The following is a 23,870-nucleotide window of genomic DNA, read 5'->3' on the forward strand; positions in this document are numbered from 1 at the left end:
AGTCAAAGAGAGAGATGGGCATATAGTATAACACTCAAAGTCAATATAGCAACTGCAGGTGAACGTTTACTATGCACAGTCTCTTTGACTTTTTGAAGGAACTTTGAAAAGTAAGGTTTTTGCTCTCAAGATACTTAACATTTAATCGATGGAGAGGGCATAAACATATGTAAATATAATTTAACGTAAGATGCCATAATATGCCCCATTAAGAGTTTCAAAGTGCTGTGGGAACCTAAGGGAAGGAGAGACAAACTTTCAATCATTAAGGGACTGATTTCCCAACTGCTTATGGCTTAATTACCTGCTTTTTCGTCACCACAGTTTTAGAGCCTACATTACAGGGGGTGGCTGGAAAGGAGTAAGGAGAATGTTTTTTGTGCTGATTGTCTCTCAGTAGAAGGCCAGCTGGTAGAAGGAGGAAATAGAAACTAAGATTTTGGTTTGTGTTTTTATATTTACTCACCTATTCACTGTAGGAATACATTTTCCCACTTCCATTCTGTTTTTATTTTTTAAAATTTCATCTTAATTATAAAAGATTTCAAACATATAGAAATATAGTCTATATAGTTTCATCACTGAAATTAATCAAATATAAGCTTTTTGCTCTATTTGTTTCAGATTTCTCTCTCCGTCTTTTTTTAGGAAATAAAAATTAAAGATCAAATCAAGCCTCACTTTCATCCCCTTTCCCTCATTATCCAGAATTCATCACTATCCTGAAACTGGTGTTAATCTTTCTGTTTCAAAAACTGTAACCGATGTGCATACATATTATACATATCCTCTAGCAGTTTGATTTTTTTTACTCAATATCATGTTCATTGTTGATACATTAACATCTCGTTAATTCAGCTTAATTGCTACATAATATTCCATTGTATAAAAAAGCCACACTGATGGGCAGTTAGATTTTATCTAGTGTTTTTTCAGTTTTCAATAAGCTTCAAGAAATATGAGAAAATTTAAAAAGCACCTATACTTTTTATTCAACATGTACAGTTATTTGTATTTGGTGCATAATAATTATTTAAATATGTATTCTGTTCTATTTATGAAGTAATACTGCTTTCAAAGCATTCAAAATGAAAGCAATTCATAAGGAAAACGATTCATGTCATACCTAGTATTGGTGTGAAGGATGCGGTGCTAGGCTTAGAAGGGTGTTAGCAAAATTATTTTTTAATGTGGAAAATATTGCTTTCGATGTTTGCTTAGGCCTGATACAGCATGCTTTGTGTCGAAGGATGAGACCACCATTCGATATCTGAGACCAAAGCAAAATGCTGAATTTGTTGCATGCTTGATAGGGAGAGCTATGTTGGTCGGGCACAGTTTTTCTCAGTAGGGCAGGAAACTGACCTTACTTGGAGGTTTTTGAGGAAGTGTTGAGTTCTGGGATTGGCGGACTTTCAGAGGTGTTGTGGGATGACGTTGGCAGTGGAATCTGGCTTCTCCGGCGAGGCTTTTGCTGTTTGGGTGGCAGGGCAGAGGCACAGTCGTTGGAGTGAGTCTGCTCCCGGTTGGCTGATAGGGTCAGGAGTGTTGGTCGCTGAGTGATCGCCTTACAGAGGCGTGTGCACTGAGGCAACTTGTCAATGTTTGATTGGTTAAAGGAGTTTCAAACCAATTCTGTGAAACTGAAGGCCCCTAACCTTGGTGCCCTTTCTCATGCTAGTCCTTCTTCCTGATGTGTCCTTGCGTCAAGTCTGTATTTTAAAATTTAGCTACTCTTTCGAGTTTAGCCTCAGTTAATTCCTACTTGAAAATACCTCACATTCTCTCACTTAGAATTCATATTTCCCTTTTCTGCATACCTATAATACTTTGTTCATATCATTTTTGTATGCCTTTCCTGCTAGGTTTTGAACTGTTTCAGACCTCAAACTAGGTACTATTAAATAGAATAACATAAAAATTTAGCAGAGCATAGTTTCTGATACAAAGATGGTGTTGAATAAATAAAAGTTATGATATGTGCTCCACTGGATCTGGCATTTAACCTGATGCCTGGTCAATATTCAATAACTGTTTACTCAAGTGAATTTCATCTGGATTTTTGAAAATATTGTGATGCTACCTATGGACCTTTCTTTCATACAAAATGCATACTGCTTTATCTTTTAAGATCTTTTGATTTCATGTTATTTTTTTCACTGAAAAAAGAAATTAATGAATGATTTGTTTTGCTTGAAATTTCCAGGCCAATATATTGCCTCTCTGCTAATACTGTAAACTGCATCCCATTCAGGCTGTAGTAGTCATGCTATGGTCATGCTTTAGGCACTCTTTCTTCAAACACCTGAATTTCTGTTTACTGGTCAGTATTCCTTTCAGATGTCTAATTAAAGGGAAATTGCTACATTTTACTAAGTTGTCAGAGGAGCATTGGGGAAAATTCTGGTACTCATTCTGTTTAAATCTCACCACTATCCCCACAGGGTGCGTCTCATCTGCTTAAATGAAATGCTGACAGTAAGTTTAAGACCCTTTTTAAAAAGCCATGCTGAAGCATGTATCTGGCAGGTTCTAAATAAGTTCCATTTTCTCTGTACTGATTTAGACATATTTTGCATGTAGAAAGAACAAGGAGAGAACAAGGAGAATGTCTTCTGAAAAAGGGAAAATGGATGTTTTATTAAGTCCTTTCCACTTTATTTTACCGTGAATAAAGTCTATAAATTCACCAATGCCATCCCAAAACAACAAAATAGGTAGTATATGTTGGGCTCTTTGTCAGGCTATTGTTTGTCTATTTAGTTTTGTTCATAAGAAAGCTCTCTCAACCTATCAAGAGAGTGTGGAAAAAAAAAAAAACAACTAACAATGTTAGGAATGAAATTTAAAGTAAAAAGAAAATAGAATAAATGATTTCAAAACTTTACTGAATATTTTTCATGGTAACTCCCTGGGGAGACAGGAACAGTCATATTGATATATCAACTACAGCAAAATAAAATATGAATACTCTTCTGTTTATACTATAAATTGGTATCATTTTCTGGAAAGCAGTTTAATAATACATATCAAGAAGCTTTAAACAGTTTACACATTTTGGCCTATTATTTTTCCTCCCAAGGAAGTAATTGAAAATTCAGATGGAAATACATGTACATGGATTTTAATTAAAGCATTGTTTGCAAATGCGAAAAATTAGAAATGACTAAACATACACTAATGGGAGAATAGGTAAATGAATAACAACCAATAGAATGTTCTTCACTAATGAATATGGTAATTTTGAAAAATATTTAATAGCATGGATACATGTTCACAACACAATCTTAACTGAAAAACACAGCATATAACATTCTTTATCTATTTTCTTTTTTCTTCCTACTATAATGCATGCTCACTGTAGTAAGTCACATTGCATGTTGTAGTAAGTCAGATAGTATCACCCCATGACCCAGTTAATATAGTCAGTGTTAACAATTTGGTCAGTTTCCTTCACACCTTACTTCATGCTTATATAAACATATACACAATTATATACATATATACAATATGTTTTTAATTTTATAAATCTATTTATAGATTTTAAAAGTACTGGGTGGAATCCAGTACTGTATGGAATCCAGTACTTTTAAAATCTATAAGTAACTTGGATGGAATCCAAGTTATTTCTGAGAAATAGGATTAGGAAATATTTTTTTACTTTTCTGTATTTTCCAAATTATCCATATAGAACATTAAAAAAACACTGAGTGAAGCCATACCTGAGTTAACCAGGTATTTTGAATGTGAGAAGGACACAGAGATAAATGATTAAAAAATAACAGATATCAGTGATTAAAAAATACCCCAAACAACCAACAATAACTATTAGTAGACGTAGCTACCAAGGTCAGCTTTCTTTCATGTCAGTATCCCATGTCTCTGATTCTCTGGGGTGCTTGTACAAGCCGTGGAATAAATGTGCATGCCCGTTTCAAAGATAAGAAGTTTAAATTCTTTTATAGTAAAAGAAACAGAATACTTGAAGAGGATGGCTTTAGGTCATGACCCTATCCCCTTGGGATATACTTATTTTTTAGGTCGGTGGTTCTCAACCTTGGCTGTACATTAGAACCATCTGGGACCTTATGAAAATTTGATTCCCTGGACTGCATCTGCAATGATTCTGACTTAATTGGACTTGGGTGGGGCCTGGGAATATACTAAAGGTTCCCCGGGTAATTTTGATGTCTACACAGGGTTGAGAACCACTGTCCTAGGCCAAGAGAGTTGCACATGCTGGAAAAGGTAACAATAGTAACACATCATGCAAATTGATAATTTTGAGGTTTTGTTAGATTTTCATTTAATATTTCATGTATTTGTTTATTAAAGCAATCAGTCACACATTCAGAAAATAATTGAGTAGACACATGCGTGTTTACAATTCTAAATATGTTTTTTTCCAAAGAACAATTGTTTTCTGGAATGTTCTTACTAAGACAAAGTGAACAGGCACTTTTAGAAAGATGGATGCTAAGAGTTCACATGTGACTCATTTCTTGCCTAACATTGTTAACCAGAATAATTTAATCATACAATTCTCTTAACTCAAACATCTTATGTGCACTTTTTTTGGTACTATCACTCTTTTCATTTGATTCTCTCAGGTACATATTTGAAGGCAACTAATTTCTTTGTATCTCTCACAGTGACTAGTACAGATCATGCATATTGTAGGTGCATGTGTAGCATAAAATGACTGCTCAAACCCAGACTCTGGAACTTTCTTGGTTCACAGTCCTTTTAGTGCCTCAGTAATTTTTTTTTTGCGGCGGGACAGCAACTTCTAACAACTTAGTAGTCATTTGAAAAAAATAATACATATTTGCTAATTACTTAATGGGATGTACTTGTCTGTTACACACTGCACAACTTCTCTGACCCTGGAGTGAGACGGAACACTGCCATCCTCATTTCCTGTTCAACATTGGTTTTCATGCAGTGTTTACTTTTTAGCAGAACAATCACTGAGCACTCAACTTCACAAAGATCTCATGTCATTGATTTGAGTGTAGAATGTTGAATTATGGACTCTCAAATTAGTTTGCTTTCATGAAAATTTAAAATATCTTCTGACACCTCTGAGTTTGTTGTGTCACCTTTGGTGGCTTCGAGCATAGTTTAGGTTATTGTGGCCCCAAATCTGGGGCTTTTGATGTTTTTCTGTTATAGGCACGACAGAGGATTTGTCTACTAAGTTTTTGTTGATTATGTTTTTTGCTTTAGATATCCAATTGCTAAGCCTATGCATACATTCTAACAGAAGACTAATCATAGTCTTTATAGCATTAAGATGTGGAACCACTAAAAATAGATACTTAAAAAAAGCACTTGGATTCAAGGCACTGTACTAATAAGTACTTTATAGTACCATATTCTTTGATTCTATCATGTTTTTGAAATTTGAACGATCTCACAAACAATGGGAAAGAAAACTTCCCTGCTGCAGGACAGAGAGGAATAGGCTGTCTGTCCTGTTGCGTCGGGCTTAGAGATGGTGGTCTTTGGGCAGTGCTCGACTGTTCTCTTGGCAGGAGGTGGAGGGTGCTGGCCATTCCAGTTGGGATGGACCCTGACCCTACCGTAAAGCCCATTCTGGAGAAACGTGCTAACGTGGCCTCCAGGAATGAGTTCTCTCTTACGCCAGGTCCCCTGGCTTGGAGTTGTGCAGCTCAAAATCATTATCACCCTTTACAATTATTTGCTCTTTGGAGTATTACATCCTTTCTGGAAACTTGGTGGGGAATATTTTGGGGGGATAATTTGAGGGAGACATTTTTAGTTTGGTAAGCTAAATCTTTTTCAGGATATTAATTATATAAATAGCAATAGCTTGATTCTCCTTTTGGCCTGGATGACATAGTCCTTTCCAGACTTCATCCATCAATTTTACTAAATTAGGGATACTTAAGGAAATTGAGTCATTAAGTTGCAAAGGAGGCTAGAGTACTCTGTGTTCAGTTCAAAGAGTTCATACTTAATTCATCCCCAAGCGGGTATTGTACCCCAGCTAACACATCTAACCCGATTTCCATTGTTACATTCATGAGAGGGAACATTCATTGATTGTTGGTTCTCTAAAGGTCTTCTCTCCTATATACTACCATTAATATATTTGAAATACCTAAGGGAAAAACATTTACCACTCACAGATTCCTAATGGATTGCTCCTTTTAAATAGCATTTTATTAAGAAACCTAAGTCTGTGTGAAATAGACTTTGTAACAACTTTATATTTTTAAATTCTTTAATTATTTTCCCAAATGGGTTTTTTTCCCTTATAGCATTCTCTTGTTTTCACCCATATTACTTGTTTCCATTTTTATTGTCAACTTCAATTTTGGCTCCTTGATGATCTGCTACAGAGATTTTTCCAATTAATTATTTAGAATTGGGTAATAATTGGTAGAACTTAATCTTCATTTAATTGCTTTTCTAAGGAAAAGCCACAATGGTTGCCCTAATCTTGTTTTTTAAAGTTCTTTCTCAACATCACAAGAGTGAACATATCTGTTGAAGAAGTTATTGAAGGAAGAACTGGTAAAGAATCAAAGAATCTGTACTTTGCTTCAAGCACATAACTTATGAATGTTCTCTGCACAGAAATGGTTGCTTACACATTATCTCCTTGCCCCTCCCTCCACTGCAAGGCTTCTCTACCTCATATCACACATTTGCATCCTCCCTTGCAGTTATTAAGTGGTCCTGAGCCAGTAGTCTCACTTCATGATTTCAGAGTAAGGAATTCATTCATTAATTCAATCGTCCATTCAAAAATAAGGATTGATATTTGAGGATACAGCAATAAATAAAATGAAAAATCTCAATACCTCATAGAGCTACCATTCTAGTAGGGGAAACAGAAAATGAACATAATGAGTAAATTAAACAGTATGTAAAGATGGTAGTATGGAAAAAATAGTTTAGGGTGTAAGAAAAGTGATAACACAACAGGTTTGGTACTCAATCCTTGCATGTCTCCAGGGGAGCCTGGAACCATGATTGTTCCTTGGCCAGCTCCTGAGACAAGGTCCTTGGAATGTTCTTTATGTTACTAATGAATGATGATGTTTTATATGCCCAGAGCAAAGGGGTGTACTATTCCAGCTTGTCAAGGCTTCTCAGGATTACTTAGCGAGTTTATGATACACACCTGGTATCTATGCTGGGGTCCTGTGTTTCATCTACCATGGCTGGTTACGTAACAGGAACGTGTCTATGTGACCAGCACCCCCAAGGCAGGCTTGGACCCTAAGATTCTGTGCAGGGAAGGCCAATCCAGACACTTCGCATGTGTCCCTGCAGCTCACAGTTAGAGAAGAATTGTGTCTTGTGTAAATTGAGCAGAAAGACTTGGAAGCCCATGCCTGACCTCTCTGGGCTTGGCTGATGCGTTTATTTTTCACGTTGTATTTTACTCTTTATCCTTTTGCTGTTACAAATCTTAGTTGTGAGTATGACCTGCCAGTAAGTGGTACCTTTTGCCTTCTGCCGAATCACTGAACGTGAAAGTGGTCTTGGGACCCCTGAGACATAGAGCAAGAAGGACTGGGAAGGTAGGACTCATGAGAATTAAATTCACTAAATTCCCATCTTTCCTCTAAGGGGGAATATCTGCTTCTCATGTTTTCTTGGCTCAATCATTTCTGTTTTTGGTGGAGACTTCACATATTCTGTTTAACCTCATTGTTCTTTCCTCAGTCTTTAAATTTGTTTTGCTGATTTTTCTCAGGAAAAGAAATCTCACTTTTTTTCTCTCAGTCTTTTCATCTGTGATGCCACTGGGCTGTCAGTTCTTCTGTCACTCCATACTTAGCGCCTTCGTATATAGTGTACGTAATTAATGCATGCTGGGTGAAATTTGTGAGTGAATGAATAATTGTGATTCTGAGGCAGGATGAAAAATTGAGAAGACAAGATAAAAGTTAGGATGAGAAATGCCTGTGGAGTGAGCTTGGACAATATGTTTTAGGATTTTGATTTGTTTATTTATCAGACTGATTTATTTCTACAGAGGGAAGGGGCCCTTTGGGTAGGCAAGAAGGAACTGAGTCCAAGTACTAATGGTTCACTTTCTCATTTGTTCCCTATTCAGTCATCTGCAATGTGCTTGTTCTTAAGTTATAAGGACTCTTTTTTATGTCATTCATTTCATTAGTTTTGGTGAATCACACTCATTTAAGATTCTGGTCCTAATGGAGAGAATGTGCATTTTACTTGGTCTATAACATTTTTCACCTTTGGCAATCATGTCCTTATTCTGTCTCTGTAATTTCTTCTTAGATTTGACATTTTCTCTGTAATGAATATTAGTGCAGTAAATTTGTTTTTGCTTCAAACAGGCACAGATTTTTTTTTCTCTTAAACTCCACAGCCAGTAAGAATTTTGGATCCAATCTGATGCTTAAGCAATGAAAAGGAGGCTTTTCTAATTTATTGAACTTTTTCTTTAATTCAGCTCCCTTTTGTTCCTTTAAAAGAAGGAGGCTGTGTGTCCATATTTGAAATGCTGTAGAGATTAAACTATTGAAGCCATTTCCACCCTGCTTTACAGAATGTGGAATAATATGTTCCTTTCTTTCACAAGCCCCTTTGTTGTCCTCACTCTTTCCTAAACTTACGGCCCTCCTTCCAATTAAATAGGGAAATTGTGCTGGTACCCGGGAGAAAGAATTTTAAAACTACTTTGTTGGTATTGTTTTGTAATAGTGAAAGTAAAGTTAATCTTTGATGTAATACAATTGCATTATATTTATTTGGCAAGTTTTGCTACTTATGTGTTCTCTAGTCAAAATTTCCAAGTTAAATATTCTTAGAAAGAAGGAAAAGTCGTATTAATTTCCAAAAGGAAAAGGAATCTTAATATTTGTTTTTGTGATTATTGTAATAATGTAAAATATTTCTCATTGGCAACTGTGGGATTAAGCTCAAAATTTCACCAAATACTGGGGCTGGAAAGCTGGCTGTAATTTCAAGTGGCTTCTGTAGAAATCCTACAATTATCATTCTTTCCCCAGTTCGTGGTCACTTCTGATCATCTCTTCCTCTCTTCCTTCATTTCTTCTCTTTTTCCTGCTCTTCTCATCTTCCCTCCCTTCCTCCCCACCCCTGTTGCATTCATCTAGAATCTACATGCTAAACTCTGGCAAAACACAAGGCTGAGTTTGAAACAGTATTGGCTGTCAAAGAGAGTGTTCTCACAGAGAAGACAAATGCACAGAAAGTAAAACATACACCATAATATACTATGTGCTATCAGACGAGTCAGTACAGAAGAAAAGAGCCCATCTAACTGGGATAAGGGCACATTTATTTGAAGAGGGTCGTTTGACCTAAACTTTGAAGGATAGATTAGGATTTTGGATGGGTAGAGATTAAAATTAAGATTTTTTTCAGATAGAAGAAAGGAATGATGTAGCAGGAGAGTGGGTTGGTCTTGGTTAGTGACTAGTGACCCATTCATGTGACGATATAGAGCAGAGTTCTGCAAACTTTTTCTGTAAAGTGCCAGAGAGCAAATAATTTCTTTGTAGACCATATGGCCTGTGCTGTTGAAGCAAAAGCAGCCATAGGTAATCCATAAATGAGTATATTGGCAGTGTTCCAATAAAACTTTATTTACAAAAACAGGCTGCAGGTCAGAGTTGGCCTGCAGGCTGTAGTTTGCTAATCCCCATAAAAGAGTGGTTAGTGGGAAATAAGGCTGGAATGGAAGGTGGTGGCCAGATGTCAGCTTTTGAATGCTAGGCTAAAGACTTGGGAATTAATTGAAACTCTCTTTAGTGAAACCATGATGATGTCTCTACTAAAGGCTTTAAATACCTTGACATTTAAATGTGGAACCAGATGTTTTCTATTTACATCCTAAGATATCTGTATAGCTAGCTCTATACCAAGATTTCTCTGACTGAATATTTTGTATGAAAATGGTGGGTGGAGAACAAACTCTAGGCCTCTGAATGCCCCCAGTAAAGTTTGATTTGAGTCATAACATCTTTTGGGTTCTCACCATAAAGTCTCCACTGGAATGGACCAAAAAGTCAGATCATGGAAAACAGGAGAGAATGAATGGGCAGGCCCTTTGGAGATCTGAGCTCAAAATGTCAACAGTTTCCCTGTTCAAAAAATGATAATGTGAACTGATTCCAAAATAGATATGACATCCACATTTTTTAAAAACCATTTTATTGAGGCATGATTGACATGTAAAGGCTGTAGATATTTAATGTATGTAACTTAATGAGTTTGGGGATAACTATACACCTGTGAAAACATCACTACCATCAGAACCACAGACATATCCATCACCTCCCAAAGTTTCTTCCCGCTCCTATTATTATTATTATTTTGTGGTAAGAACACTTAAAGTAAGATCAATCCTCTTAGGAAATGTTAAATATATAGTACAGTATTGTTAGCAATAGGCACTGTGCTGTATACTAAATCTCTAGGATTATTTATCTTGCATAACTGAAACTTCACACCCTTTGACTATCACCTCCCCATTTCCCCCTCCTCTCAGCCCCTGGCAATTACCATTCTAATCTCTGCTTCTATGAGTCTGACTATTTAGTTTCCACATATAAGTGAGATCATACATTATCTTCTTCTTGTGTCTGGCTTATTCCACTTAGCATAATGTCCTCCAGCTCCATCCATGTTGTTGCAAGTGGCAGGATTTCCTTTTTTTTTAAAGGCTGAATAATATCTCATTGCATGTATATACCAGTTTTCTTTATCCGTTCATCTGCTGATGGACGTTTAGGTTGTTTCCATATCTTGGCTATTGGGAATAATGCTGCAGTGAACATGGGAGTGCAGGCATCTCTCTTTGAGACTGACACTTATAGGAATAGTTACACATGTTGATTCTGAATTTCTACATAATTTCATAGAAGATTGTATTAGGTACTATAGAAAGTTGTTCTTTGTTTCAATATTGCCTTTTTAAAACTTCTGCTATAGTAATATCAGATAATTCTGCAGTACTGTTTTTTCATGTTTCCTTAGAATCTTCCTCAAGGTAAGAATGTATCCTATTAATGTTTGCAGCCCCATTACCTAGCTAGTGCAGATCTGGCCAAAGTCAGGCAGTCAATAAATATTTGTTGAATGAATCAATGTAGGTAAACATTTCTAATTGTTCCCAACCAATTATTTAATTTCACTATATTTTTGTGTTCTTTATTTTTTATAGCTCTCATTTAGAATGCATAAACCTCAAAGTTTTAAAATTTTCATTGTTAAAATATTTTATTAAATTTTATCTGTGATCTGTTTATAAAAACTTTATCTACCTAGTATATATATATATATATATTTTTTTTTTTAAAGAATGGGGGATTCTTTTTTTGTTTGTTTATTTTTTATTTATGGCTGTGTTGGGTCTTGTCTCTGTGCGAGGGCTTTCTCTAGTTGCGGCAAGTGGGGGCCACTCTTCATCGCGGTGCGCGGGCCTCTCACTATCGCGGCCTCTCATTGCGGAGCACAGGCTCCAGACGCGCAGGCTCAGCAATTGTGGCTCACGGGCTTAGTTGCTCCGCGGCATGTGGGATCTTCCCAGACCAGGGCTCGAACCCGTGTCCCCTGCATTGGCAGGCAGACTCTCAATCACTGCGCCACCAGGGAAGCCCCTACCTAGTATATTTTTAGCACTATATTCCTAGAGAGGAAAAAAGTTGTATATTAAATTATTGTAGATGCTTGAAACATAATTGAAAAGAAGTAGGCTAGTTTTTGTACTGGAGAAATCTGAAAAAGTTTCTTCATGGGTATAGTTGTAACCTACATAATAGTAACAACATAATAAGATGATGTCAGATTCTCTTGAAAAGAAGTGGGGTTGTAATTTCTCAGCCCACCCCACTCTAGATGTCGTCAAATAAATAGCTATTCTGGACTTTGATTTACCTATCTATATCCTGTAACAAAACCATAATACATTGTTGATTCTAATATGCTTTTTCAAGAACATTTCTTTATACCTATTTAGCAGTCTTTTGAATTTTAGTGATTCTCATTACTTAATGCTTCTAATCATGTGCTAAATAGTTAAATCTTTGCCAGCAACCTCAGACATTGCTCATGGGTGTGTATTTTATTTTTCCTTGTTTCTCTCAACATTTAGATTATATGTTTTCTTAGGGTGCAGTTGAAATCATTTGATATTGAACCATTTTTAAACCAATGGTGACATACTGAAAAGAAAATTATGTGGGCAAGACATAATGATTATAATTACGTGACAGAGAAAATAATATGGGCATGGAAAGCTGAAAAATACAATGGAGAAGAGTAGGTAGATTATGAAGACAAAAGCACCTCTGGTTGAAAACCATATATTTAATCACACAATCTACCCAGTCTAAATGCCAAAGTATTTTTGTTGGAGAAGAGAGCTAGTGAGGGGGATTATTATGGATATATATTACTTCTAGCTGCCAGTGCTGTTTGCCTGGTCAAACTTGACATCACAGAAGTCAGAGGCATCCTGTTTAAGTCAAGGCAGGTAATTCTTTATAACTTTTTATTTGAAGGAAAAAGAGTTGTTTGTGCCTCTTTATTTGCTGTAACCAGGCTTTCAGCCAAGATTTTGTTCTTCAGGTTTTGTTTTTTTTAATGCTATTTTTGCTGCTGCTTATGTCGGGGCCAGAAAAACCAGGCTGAGAGAGGGGAGGAGCAGCTCAGAGAATCAGCAAATGAGCACTTCCTTCTCTGCATTGGCTGGGAGGAAATAAGTGAGCTAGTGAATATGATGGAAACCAAATTCCTAAGGCTTTTCAATGAGAAAGAATGTGGAGTAAAACACATGGAACTTGGAGTAAAATGAACCTGTTAATCCTGCCTGTAATTTATTAGCTGCTCAACTTTAGCCTCGATTTCCTTGCCTTAAAAGGGGGAAGTGTTGCAGGTTTGTATTAGGATGAAATTGGACAACATGTGTAAAGTTTCTGGCACTGGGCCTGAGGGAGCAGGGTGTGTGTGTGCATGTGTGTGTATTATACAAATAACTAGTTTTTCCCATTTGAGCTAGAGAGGACAGTGCTGGTCAGGCCTACAGTATGTCTTAAGTCTGTTAGGCAATCTAAGGTACAGATATAGGGGACCTCCACAGACAGAGAGGCTGTGAGTTTGATAGCCAAGATTTGACCTTTGCAAATTGTTTTTTCTGAATTTGATACTCATTTTCTCATCAAATTTATTACATTAACTTTATTAGTACATGTGGAAAAAAATCATCCATTCTGGATTAGAAAACATTTTATGAATCAAACCCAGCTTCAGAATGCCAGGAGGTTTTAGGGTGTCTTATTTTGGCAACTGTACTTTTACAAAGATGAAACATATGGAATATGCAGAGTTTTTTTTTTTTTTTTTAATGAGTTTAGCTTAAGATCTTACTACACATTGGACTTTGTCTATAAATCCAAAGGCTCTGAGAATTTCTGAAATCTTTGGAGCAAACAAATTAATAAAAATTCCCTGTTGAGTCCCATTCCTGAAAATGCTGTTGAAGGAACCATTGTAGGTACATTTGATTTGAATAAGACCCATTACCAAATTTTAATAGGGAATGTTAATTCTCTTATCTTCTAGTTATGTGCAGTCTCCCTCTTACGTGGTTTCTCATATTTTTGGTACATTAGCCTTCCCTCCTTTGCCTTCTCTTATGAAAGATAGGGTAGCCTATTAAATAAAATATCATATATTTACAGTTGCATCCCATGTCATTTAAGGTACTTGCTTTGGAAGCAAGCAACAGAACCTGACTCTGGCTACAAGATTCGGGGGAGGGATTTTGATATAGCTCACAGATCAGCAGGAGGGACAGTAAAACCCAGCTTCTGGAAGGAGAGGGACATGAAAACACTGGAAATCACAGAGGGTAAGAGTTCATAGAATCTCTCAGATGATTCAGCTCCAGCAACTGTTAGCCTCTGTGTATCTTTATTCACATTTTGAGGGCCTGACAGACTGTCTGGCCTGCATTAGTTAGATGCTTTATGCCAGTGGCTCAACAAATTTTGTCTAGGGGATTATGGGCAGGTGACTGGGGGAATTATTTTGAATTGAGCAGCAGCTACTTGTCCTCTACACATAACTAGTTTTTTGTACTAGGTGGATCTATTCAAGGACATTGGTTTAGAAGCCCATCATGCCCTATTTACATATGGCAACCTTTTACTTTTTTGCCTAAGAGTTGTATTTTCCATTTGAATTTGAAGCCATGGTTTGGCATCAGCATGTATGTATGATTACTTTTTTCTTTTTAATTGATGTTGTGTAAGAATTTAAGTTCTCAGTGATGATTGCAATCATACATTGCTTGAATTAACTTGAGTAATGTGACCCCAGGACTCACTATAACATGATGTAAAGATGGCTTTGGAGTCATTCATGGGGGGGGGACACTTGAAGGCTGACACAGCTTTTTATTTTTTTCTTTTAATATCTTTATTGGAGTATAATTGCTTTACAATATTGTGTTAGTTTCTGCTGTATTGACACAGCTTCTTAATGACTGTGAGATTTGAGGCAGTTTGCATAGCTGCCTGAATGTCTGAAATCTCACTTCTTCATCAGTAAAATGGACTTGATATTATACATTTTACAAAGGTATATTGAGATTTTTGTGATAATATACACACAAAGCTTGGCAACAGGAACATGTATTTATTCCTAGCCCTTTTTCATATTTTGATTTTATATTGTTAGCAACATGATTTATTTTAGTGTGAAAACATAGTAGTGGGATGAATTTATGATATGATGGGGAGGTAGTTAAATAATTTGAGGAAAGCTTGGAGTTACGGCCCAAGGCTTAGTTGACCTTTTAGTACCAGATGCTCCTGAATTTTTCTATTAAAAGTAATGATAGTAATGACTGCTCACAAATAATTTAACCTCCCACAAAGGCTTTTTATTATTAAAAATGCCGAGAAAGTAGAGGTGTGGATGAACATCAGTTATCTATATTTTGCCTTGTAGTCTATTCTCCATATTTACATTTGAATATAAACAAAGTTGTTTTGGAAATTAACCATTTTTCAGATATACTAATGGAACCTCATTTTAAGGTGTGACTCTACAGGAGTCATTTTTTCCCCCAGTTCTGCCCATTTCCATGCTCTAAAGTGAGACTAGAGTAGCTTTTAAGGGTATAATCAGGCAATTGTAGTGCAATAAGAGCACAAGCTTTGAGGAGAGACTGTGGCGAGTTTGTGTCTGGTTTCCTCCATGGCCGACTTACAAACCGTGCTAACCTGCAGTTACCAATATATGAAATGAAGACAATCGTATCTATCTAATGGGGGTGTTTTGAAGAGAAAATGGAATGATGCACTTAAAAATTAACACAATGCCTGGTTCATTAACTGCCAACACATTTTAGTTCTTATTAGAGTTAATTATTATCATGAATGAGGAAATATATGAAAAATATGTTTGTGTCTGAATATATAAAGAATTGTGTTTGGATAACATTTAACCTCATTTTTAGATTCTTAAAAGGATCAGGACTATTTTATAACTTGCTGAATGGTACCTTTCCTAGGACTGGGCAGTTACAGTGGTTCTATTTGTATTTAAAATGTCTTTGTATGGTCAAAAGCAATTTAAAGTCTAGCTTATCTTAACAAAAAATAGATAAGGTGTGACAACAGTTTTTTTTTTTTTTTTTTGGCTGCGTTGGGTCTGTTGCTGTGCACAGACTTTCTCTAGTTGTGGTGAGCGGGGGCTACTCTTTGTTGCGGTACGCAGGTTTCTCACTGCAGTGGCTTCTCTTGTTGTGGAGTACGGGCTCTAGGCTCGCGGGCTCAGTAGTTGTGACTTGCAGGCTCTAGAGTGCAAGCTCAGTAGCTGTGGCACATGGGCTTAGTTGCTCCGCAGCATGTGGGATCTTCCTGGACCAGGGCTCGAACCCGTGTCCCCTGCACTGGCAGGCGATTCTTAACCACTGCGCCAACCAGGGAAGCCCGTGACAACAGTTTTGTAGCAATATTGCAACTCAATCATTGTTGACTAGGATTTTTTACCTGACGTGATGTTCTTGCTAAAAATTCTTTTAAAAAAATGGGTTTGTTTACACAAATGCATAACAGCATAATTAATCCTTATGAGATGTTTCTTATTGATGTACTCATGTTCATGAAGTGGTCTCCAATTGTGAAGTAATAATTTTTGTTATAAATAACGATACTAACATTAGATTTGACAACCAAACACTGTACTGAGCACATTATTTGCATTATTTTATTTTATTAGCTCAAAATCGTTGCTATCTCCTGATTTTACAGATGAGCAAATGGACTGAGAGGTGAGTAACTCACCCAAAGTCACATGTCTAGGGAAAGGCAGAGATGGACCTTGACTGGCTGCAGAGCCCATTTATGGTAGAAGATAAGGCATCTTTAGCAAAGGTGTTACGATACAGGCTTTGCAAAGGCATTTCCATGATGGTAAAAGTTCTTTTGTAGCCAGACATTATCATTGGTAAATGCATGAACACATTGTCAAGATCTATAAGGCTGGAGGTTTAAGTAGAAAAAGCTGTAATTCTTATTTTGACTTTATTATTTTCACATGTTGTGTCTATATATTTAATGGATAATGTTTTTTTTATAATTTAGAAAAAGTTTTTTTTTAGCTTAAGTATAGTTGATCTACAATATTAGTTTCAGGTATACAGCATAGTGATTCAGTATTTTTGCAGATTATGTTCCATTATAGGTTATTACAAAGTAACAGCTATAATTCCTTGTGCTATACAATATCTTCTTGTTGCTTATCTATTTTATAGATAGTAGTTTGTATCTGTTAATCCTATACCCCTAATTTGTCCCTCCCCCTTCCCTCTCCCTTTTGGTTACCTTAAGTTTATTTTCTATGTCTGTGAATGTGTTTGTTTTGCATATACATTCGTGTTATTTTTTAGGTTCCACATATAAGTGACATCATAGTATTTATCTTTCTGACTTATTTCACTAAGCATAATATTCTCTAGGTCCATCTGAGATTTTGTTTTGATATTTTGTAATTTGGAACTAAAACACATCCCCTGCTTTCCAGACAACAAAACAAAATAAAGGAGCTAGCCATGCACTAATGGGTTTGGTGAGATGGCATTTTATTCTAAGACCTTTGACTGTATTTTAAATTAGTATTAAATCTATATAACTTGATAATATTAGAAAATAGTAACATAAAGTAAAAATTATTTTCCTAAAGCCAGAAACTCTTTCCATTATTCACTGTTCTCCCTTCTTCTCCTTCTAATTGGCAGAGAAAATGGAGTGATAATACTGCGCCGTATTAATAATAAATTCAAATTTATTCAGCTTTAGGAAGAATAATGAATTTGTTGGAATGTTTAACACCTCTTTCTATCCATCCATGTGTATGTATTTCCTAAATTTTTCAAAAGTTTTGTACTGTTGGTTCAGGTGTCTTAAATGACATTTTAAAGTATAGTGACATATGCTTTCTAGGATATAACGTGCTGCGATTTTCTTTTTCTCTTCCAGTGTCTGTATTTATGCTGAAAGTCCAGGTGAATGACATCATCAGTCGTCAGTACCTGAGTCAAGCAGTTGTAGAAGTGTTTGTAAATTACACGAAGACAAATTCCACAGTAACCAGAAACAATGGAGCAGTGTTGATAAGAGTACCCTACAAGTTAGGACTCAGCCTAACCGTTATTGCTTACAAAGATGGCTATGTGTTGACACCTCTGCCTTGGAAGACTGGAAGAATGCCAAGTAAGCAGTTAAACAATGTTTTGCCTTCACTAAATGTAAATGATTTTTTTCTCTTGTTCTGGTAAACCAAAAATTAGACTATGTGAAGCGAATATAAGGAGGTTAGAAAGGCGTGCCAGTTTGAAGAAAACATGAAGGTCTTCTTCCTTCTACAGAAGCTTGAAGGAATCCCGAGCAACAGCTCTGCTCTGGTACAAAGCTTGTCTGCAGGTGGCGGAGAGGGGTGTGGCATGCCCAACGAATTAGTTAGAAGCAGGATGGGCCAAAGTAAAGTAAAGGGCCAGATAATTAAAGGACAGTCTCAAAAGATAAGATGAACAGTTTAGATTTACGTGACGAATAATAAAGCAGTTCTCGTAGATTCTTGAGCACATGAAGGTAAGCTGTTTAGAAACTGAATTTACAGTGTATAAAGAACAGGGCAACAGCAGGGCTAAAGTGGATTCAGGGAGCCTGGCTATGAAGCTGTGGTTGTGCTGGTGGACAGTAGCCTGATGTAAGAAAGGAAATGGAAAGGAGAGGTGAGAGTACAAGAGGCATACTGGAGAAAGAATTATTAATTATTGTGGCAATCATTTCACAATATAGACATATATCAAATCGTCACATTGTACACCTTAAACTTACATGATGTTAGATGTCAATTATATCTCAATAAAGCTGGAAAAAAATTGGTAGGAGTTATTATAACTAATTGAATACTGGGAAAATTGGCCATACAAGGTACCAGAATACAAGTCTGATTGACTGGAAGGATGATACATTAGGTAATCAATCTTTCTAAAAATTTTATTTTTTATTGTGGTGGTTCTTGTTGTTAGGTTTCAGATATTTTATTTAGTTTCATATTGGAAACATTTGAATTCTTGAACTATTTAAATTTAGAATGAGAAAGAAAATGAAAAATGAATTAGATCATTTAATAAAACTCATGTGAATAAAATTGTAATAAAATGACTGGAAAATCCAGATAGGGATGTATTTGAGGTGAATTCATGGTCTCAAATGCTTTAATTTTTTTTAAAGACAGAAATTAAGTACAACTATTCATTCAACAAAAGTGAGAAAAATAATGAAAGAAGAAACCAACTAAAATGGGAAAAAGGAAATAAAAAGATTGAAGTAGATTGGCATATATTAGAAAAATATAAAGAAATAATTGACAAAATGTCAGTTCTTTGAAGTAAATTATACACACATCTAGCTAATTTAAACAAAAATGAGGGAAATAAAAGATAAAAATACATAAAAGCTTTAAAAATCATAAAAATTATCAAAAAATTTGGCAATAATCTTAAAAATCCAATAAAACAAACAATTCTGTGATAATATAAATGGTATATTGATTTTAGATGAGGTAGATTAATAACCATGGGTAAAATGTTCTGGGTAAAAATAATTTCAAAGGCTATAAGGAAAAGTGCCCCAGATCATTTTACCAAATCAGTACAGCCTTGATTCTGAGACCTAACAAAGGTAATACAAAATTAAATGCCCTCATGTGTGCATACTCTCTCTCATATACACACACCTCTCTATTGACCAGTCATACTTATAACTCTAAATGCAAAATTCCTAAACAATACAGAAAAGAATTTCACCATTATTTAAATATAGCATACTGTCAAGACCAAGTAGGATTTTTCTTCTTTGCAGGACTATAAGGATGTCAAACTTCATTAATTTTATGTATCATATTAGTAGAACAAATTAGAACTAATATGTGATAATATCAACAATTGCCTGAAATGTTGCCTCAAATGCATTTTATAAGTTCACCATTCATGCCTAACCAAGAACACACTCTTTAAAAACTAGGACCACAAAGATATCCTTAGGTATCTCAAAATCATACTTAACTGTAAAATATTAGAGGTGATCCTACTAAAATAAGAAACTAAACACAGATGTCTGTATTATTTTACATTGTAGTAGAAGTTATTATCAGAGCAAAAAGATATTAACAGATAAAATAAGGGGATAGCTATTAGGATGGAAGAATCAAAACCATTTTTTCTGGTTATGATCATATCCCTGGAAAACTACAAATTAGTATTGCTACAAATCAATACATGTTCTTATATACCAGAAGTAATAACCAATTAGGAAAAATAATGAAAAGAAATCCCTCTCAGAACAACAAGAACAAACAAAATATGCAGGGAAACCTACAAAAAAAAACTGAAGTAACTGTGGGGAGGGAAAATAAAACTACCAAATGTTACTGATAGACCTAAAAAAAAAAACCACCAAATCAACTACAACACCAGAAACTGGAAAAATATTTTTTCTTAGCTTGAATATTGTAAAGATTTGAATTCTTCCCAGATTAATTTATAGATTTAATGCATTAACTTGGCAAAATGACCCTTAAAGAACAGATGTGTCAAAATACCTGAAATCTTGTTTTAAAAGACGATTTACTAGAGGCAATTTGCCATTCCAGATAACTAAAATATATAGCTACAGAATTAAGTGATATTGTACTATGATTTGTAATGTGGTACAAATCAGATACTAGTAGGCATAAAAAATATAATCTATGATAGGAATCATAAATCATTGTGGAAAAAGCTGAATATTCAATAAGTAATCTTGGGATACTTTGGTTAACTATTTGGAGTAAATTAATTTGAATCCATATTCCAAAATATATTGCTCAAAAAGTTAAAATATGGAAAATTAAATTATATTAAATTTAATAAACTATCTTATTTTTTTAGGATGGTCTTTTTAAACTGAAAAGCAATGAAAGATGTCATAAAGGGTAGATTTCCCCATAATTTTAAAAATTAGTAAAAAATATATGAAATAATAAGGAATGATATCCTTAATGTGTTAAGAATTCATACACATCAGTAAAAAAACCAAGGCCCTGCCTAAATAAGGTAAATGGATAAAATCATGACTTAGTTTTCAAAACAGGAAATACAAATGATTAGTAAATATGATAAAATATTTTACCTTCCTAATAATCTAAGTATGCCCCCAAAATACATATTTCTTAGATTTTTTTCACTTTAGAAACATTTTAAAAAAGTGGACATACTCAATATTGACAAGCTGGGCAAGGTGGCCATCCTCAAACACTGCTGGTGGGAGAAGTCGGCAGTGTTATCTGGATAACAACTTTGAAATGTGTGTGTGTCAGTGTCTTCGAAATCTTCATCATCATTGACTGCTGGGAATCTATCCTAAAAACAAACATACAAATAAAGTGGACAGATATCTTTGCACAAGGATGTTGAGTCAAATATTATTTTGTAATAGTGAAAATGGAAGCAATCTAAATATACAGTATTGTACAGTGTAGTGGTTAAGTGAATCTTGATACTTAAAGGAATATGTGACCTTGAAAATGTTATGAAAGTTTCTATTGAGGGATAGAAATGCTTACAATATTATTTTAAGTGAAAAAGCAGGGTGAAAATATTCTGTATACAATATCATACTCCCTCTTTTTAAAAAAAAATCACAGGAAAAATCCAGGAAGAGCTATACTGAAATACTAATAGTGGTTGTCTCTGGTGGTATTGTGATGACCATCATTTTCTTCTTTCCTTTTCTGTATTTCTCAACTTTTCCAGAGTGGATATATATCCCTTTTATAATCAGAAACATTTTTTAAAGTCAGAGGAAATCTGAATCCAAGTTGAAGTGACTTTCTGAAAGAGTCTCCTCAGGTTTAATAGAAAAAGCTGTCAGGGTAGCCCTTTTTAACCTACCTGGGACTAAGAAAGTATCCAAATATGGGATACAGTCATCTCGGGGTCCAAGCTACTACCCTAACCACTTCCTCTCCAATCTAGTAAGTCTAACAATCCATCTAAATGTTAGTGTATTCTGTATTAAAATTACTTTCATTTGGTAGTCCTCTATTCCTACTTAAGAAAAAAGTATATTATTTTACATCCACCCATACATCATTGTATACTTTTAATATTTTATCCTGTCTTTTCCGTATTTCCTTTACAGCTCTTTGAAATATCTCCAAATTTTAAAAGTATTCTCACGCAAGTGTGTTTTATCCTTTCTTAAGTGATTTAGGGATATTGTATCATTTCTGTTGATATTTACTTGCATTGCATGGAAGAGAGAGATCAGTGAGAACTTGTACTTTAGGTGATGCCTCAGAACTTATTTTTCTTTTGCAGGATTGGTCAGGTTGTTTGATTTGGTCTTGCTTATAAAACGATGGTCTTTTGTCCCTGCCTCTTGTTCCTGATCTTGAAAGAATTTAGTTATCTTTCAGGGGATCTGCACTTACTCATCCCACCAGGCATTTCAGATGCCTACTCTTGTAGGCGGGTCCAGCCACATCCTCCCTACTACTAAAGGTTGCCTCTGGATCATCTTATGTGTTAAACTGTTTCTTCCTTTGGCAAAGCACAGTCTGTTTGGCGAACCACACTGTGAAGAAGAGCACTGCACCTTTGTATGGGAAGTTAAAAAAGAAGAGTGGATGTACTCCCCATCTGAGAGAACCTTGAATCATGGGGCCAGGAAAAAACGGTTTAAAAATTATTCAATATAAGAAGGAAATAAGTAACGATTATATAGAGAAAATAGCAGAGGGTTGTTTAAGCATTTAACTTGACCAAATATATCTGGGGTTAGTTAGAGAACATCATTAGTCACCTTGGTACAAACTACTGTATAAAATTTTTAAAAATTAGTAAAATAGTGATGCCGAATCGTCTCACTTTACTATGTTCCTTTTTTTCCTCCATCATATTTTACATGCATTCTTCCTTTGTTTTGAATTGCTTTTCCCATCACAGAATTTCTTTTTCCCCACATTTTTAGGACCTGCTGGAGCAGAACTATATTTGTCCCAGTTTTCCCCCCATGTCTAATAAAATATCCTAATTATGCTATATTTCACAGTATATTCATCAGTTACACTTTCACTGTTCCCGCAAAGCCAAGCAAATATATGGCTATTTGAAGACACTGTTTTAATTACTGGAAAATTAGCTGGTAAGTACACCACTTCTTACTTAGCTAGTAAGTAAATAGACTATATTGTGACTATATTGTATAACTGTACTTCTTCACCAGTGGATCAGTGTTGATTATAAGGTGGGAAAAATCTAAATTGATCAGGGATGATTAGTACTGACTATAAGTTGATCTGAACTGATTCTTATTTCACTACCAAACTATAGCATTTTTTTGTGTGTGTGTGTGTGGGAATCATTCTCTCTTTTACCATTTTAGCCACCCCCAGTAGAACATCTGACTTGCAGAAATACTGGAAAGAGTCCCTGAACTGCTTTCCAAATCACATCTCTCACTGGGCTTTAGTGGTTGGTGAAATTGGGAAAAGGACTCAGACCTTTGGGGCTTTCTAGTTTGCAGGTCACCTTCATTCCTGCCTCTGACATTAATCTTGCTGCCTGTGTGGGAAGGGTCTGAGGCTGGGGAGTTAAGTATCTGCTTGGCAGACATGATTTGCCCCACTCACATATCCCAAGGGCAAGAATACAGGAAGCGTGATTTGGGGTCTGATTCAAGCTGTGTCCTCCAGCTCTGCTTTACCAACCACGAAGATGATAGTTTTATCCTTACCTCACCTCCTCACCCCCTTAACTAGTCCCAGCATTTTGTGACTCTTACTGCATATTATGTAAAACCTCTATAAGTGACAATAATTGGCTTTTTTGTTTCTTTTGGGAAATTAATGTTGAGAACTAAAGCATAATAAGAATGACTGGTAAAGGCAGAAAACCTCAAAGTCCAATACAAGAGTCAAGGTAAAAAGAACTGTTTTTGAAGTTCTCTTCATCTTCAGAAGCTATCTTATTTAGTCCTAATGTATTAAAAAAGAAAGCCTAACACTATCATTAGGAAAAAATTAACTAGGGCTTGATTAATCTTAGAGTAATTTACTGAGCAAGGCCGTAGAATCTCTTACTCTTGCACTGAGTTTGCCGGTGCATGGCAGGATGGGTGGATGTAGCGCTGCGTATGAAGGGTGGAAAGTAAATAGAAACTACATGTTTGCAGAGAGAGGCCACATTTTTTTTTTGTTTGTTTTGTTTGTTTGTTTTTAAATTTATTTATTTATTTATTTATTTTTGGCTGTGTTGGGTCTTCGTTTCTGTGCGA

General features: G+C 35.4%; 1 protein-coding gene across 1 annotated transcript in view; it reads left to right on the forward strand.

Annotated features, from left to right (window-relative positions):
• Positions 1-23,870, forward strand: part of FAM171B (family with sequence similarity 171 member B) — a 61,717-nt gene that overhangs the window by 17,757 nt on the left and 20,090 nt on the right. The window contains exons 2-3 of the mRNA XM_061203069.1: positions 17,526-17,759; positions 22,647-22,739. Of these exons, the coding sequence (XP_061059052.1) occupies positions 17,526-17,759; positions 22,647-22,739 (327 nt within the window). The remainder of the gene's footprint in view (positions 1-17,525; positions 17,760-22,646; positions 22,740-23,870) is intronic.

The sequence above is a fragment of the Eubalaena glacialis genome, chromosome 1 (genome assembly GCF_028564815.1).
Source record: "Eubalaena glacialis isolate mEubGla1 chromosome 1, mEubGla1.1.hap2.+ XY, whole genome shotgun sequence".
In the NCBI taxonomy this organism is placed as follows: domain Eukaryota; kingdom Metazoa; phylum Chordata; class Mammalia; order Artiodactyla; family Balaenidae; genus Eubalaena; species Eubalaena glacialis.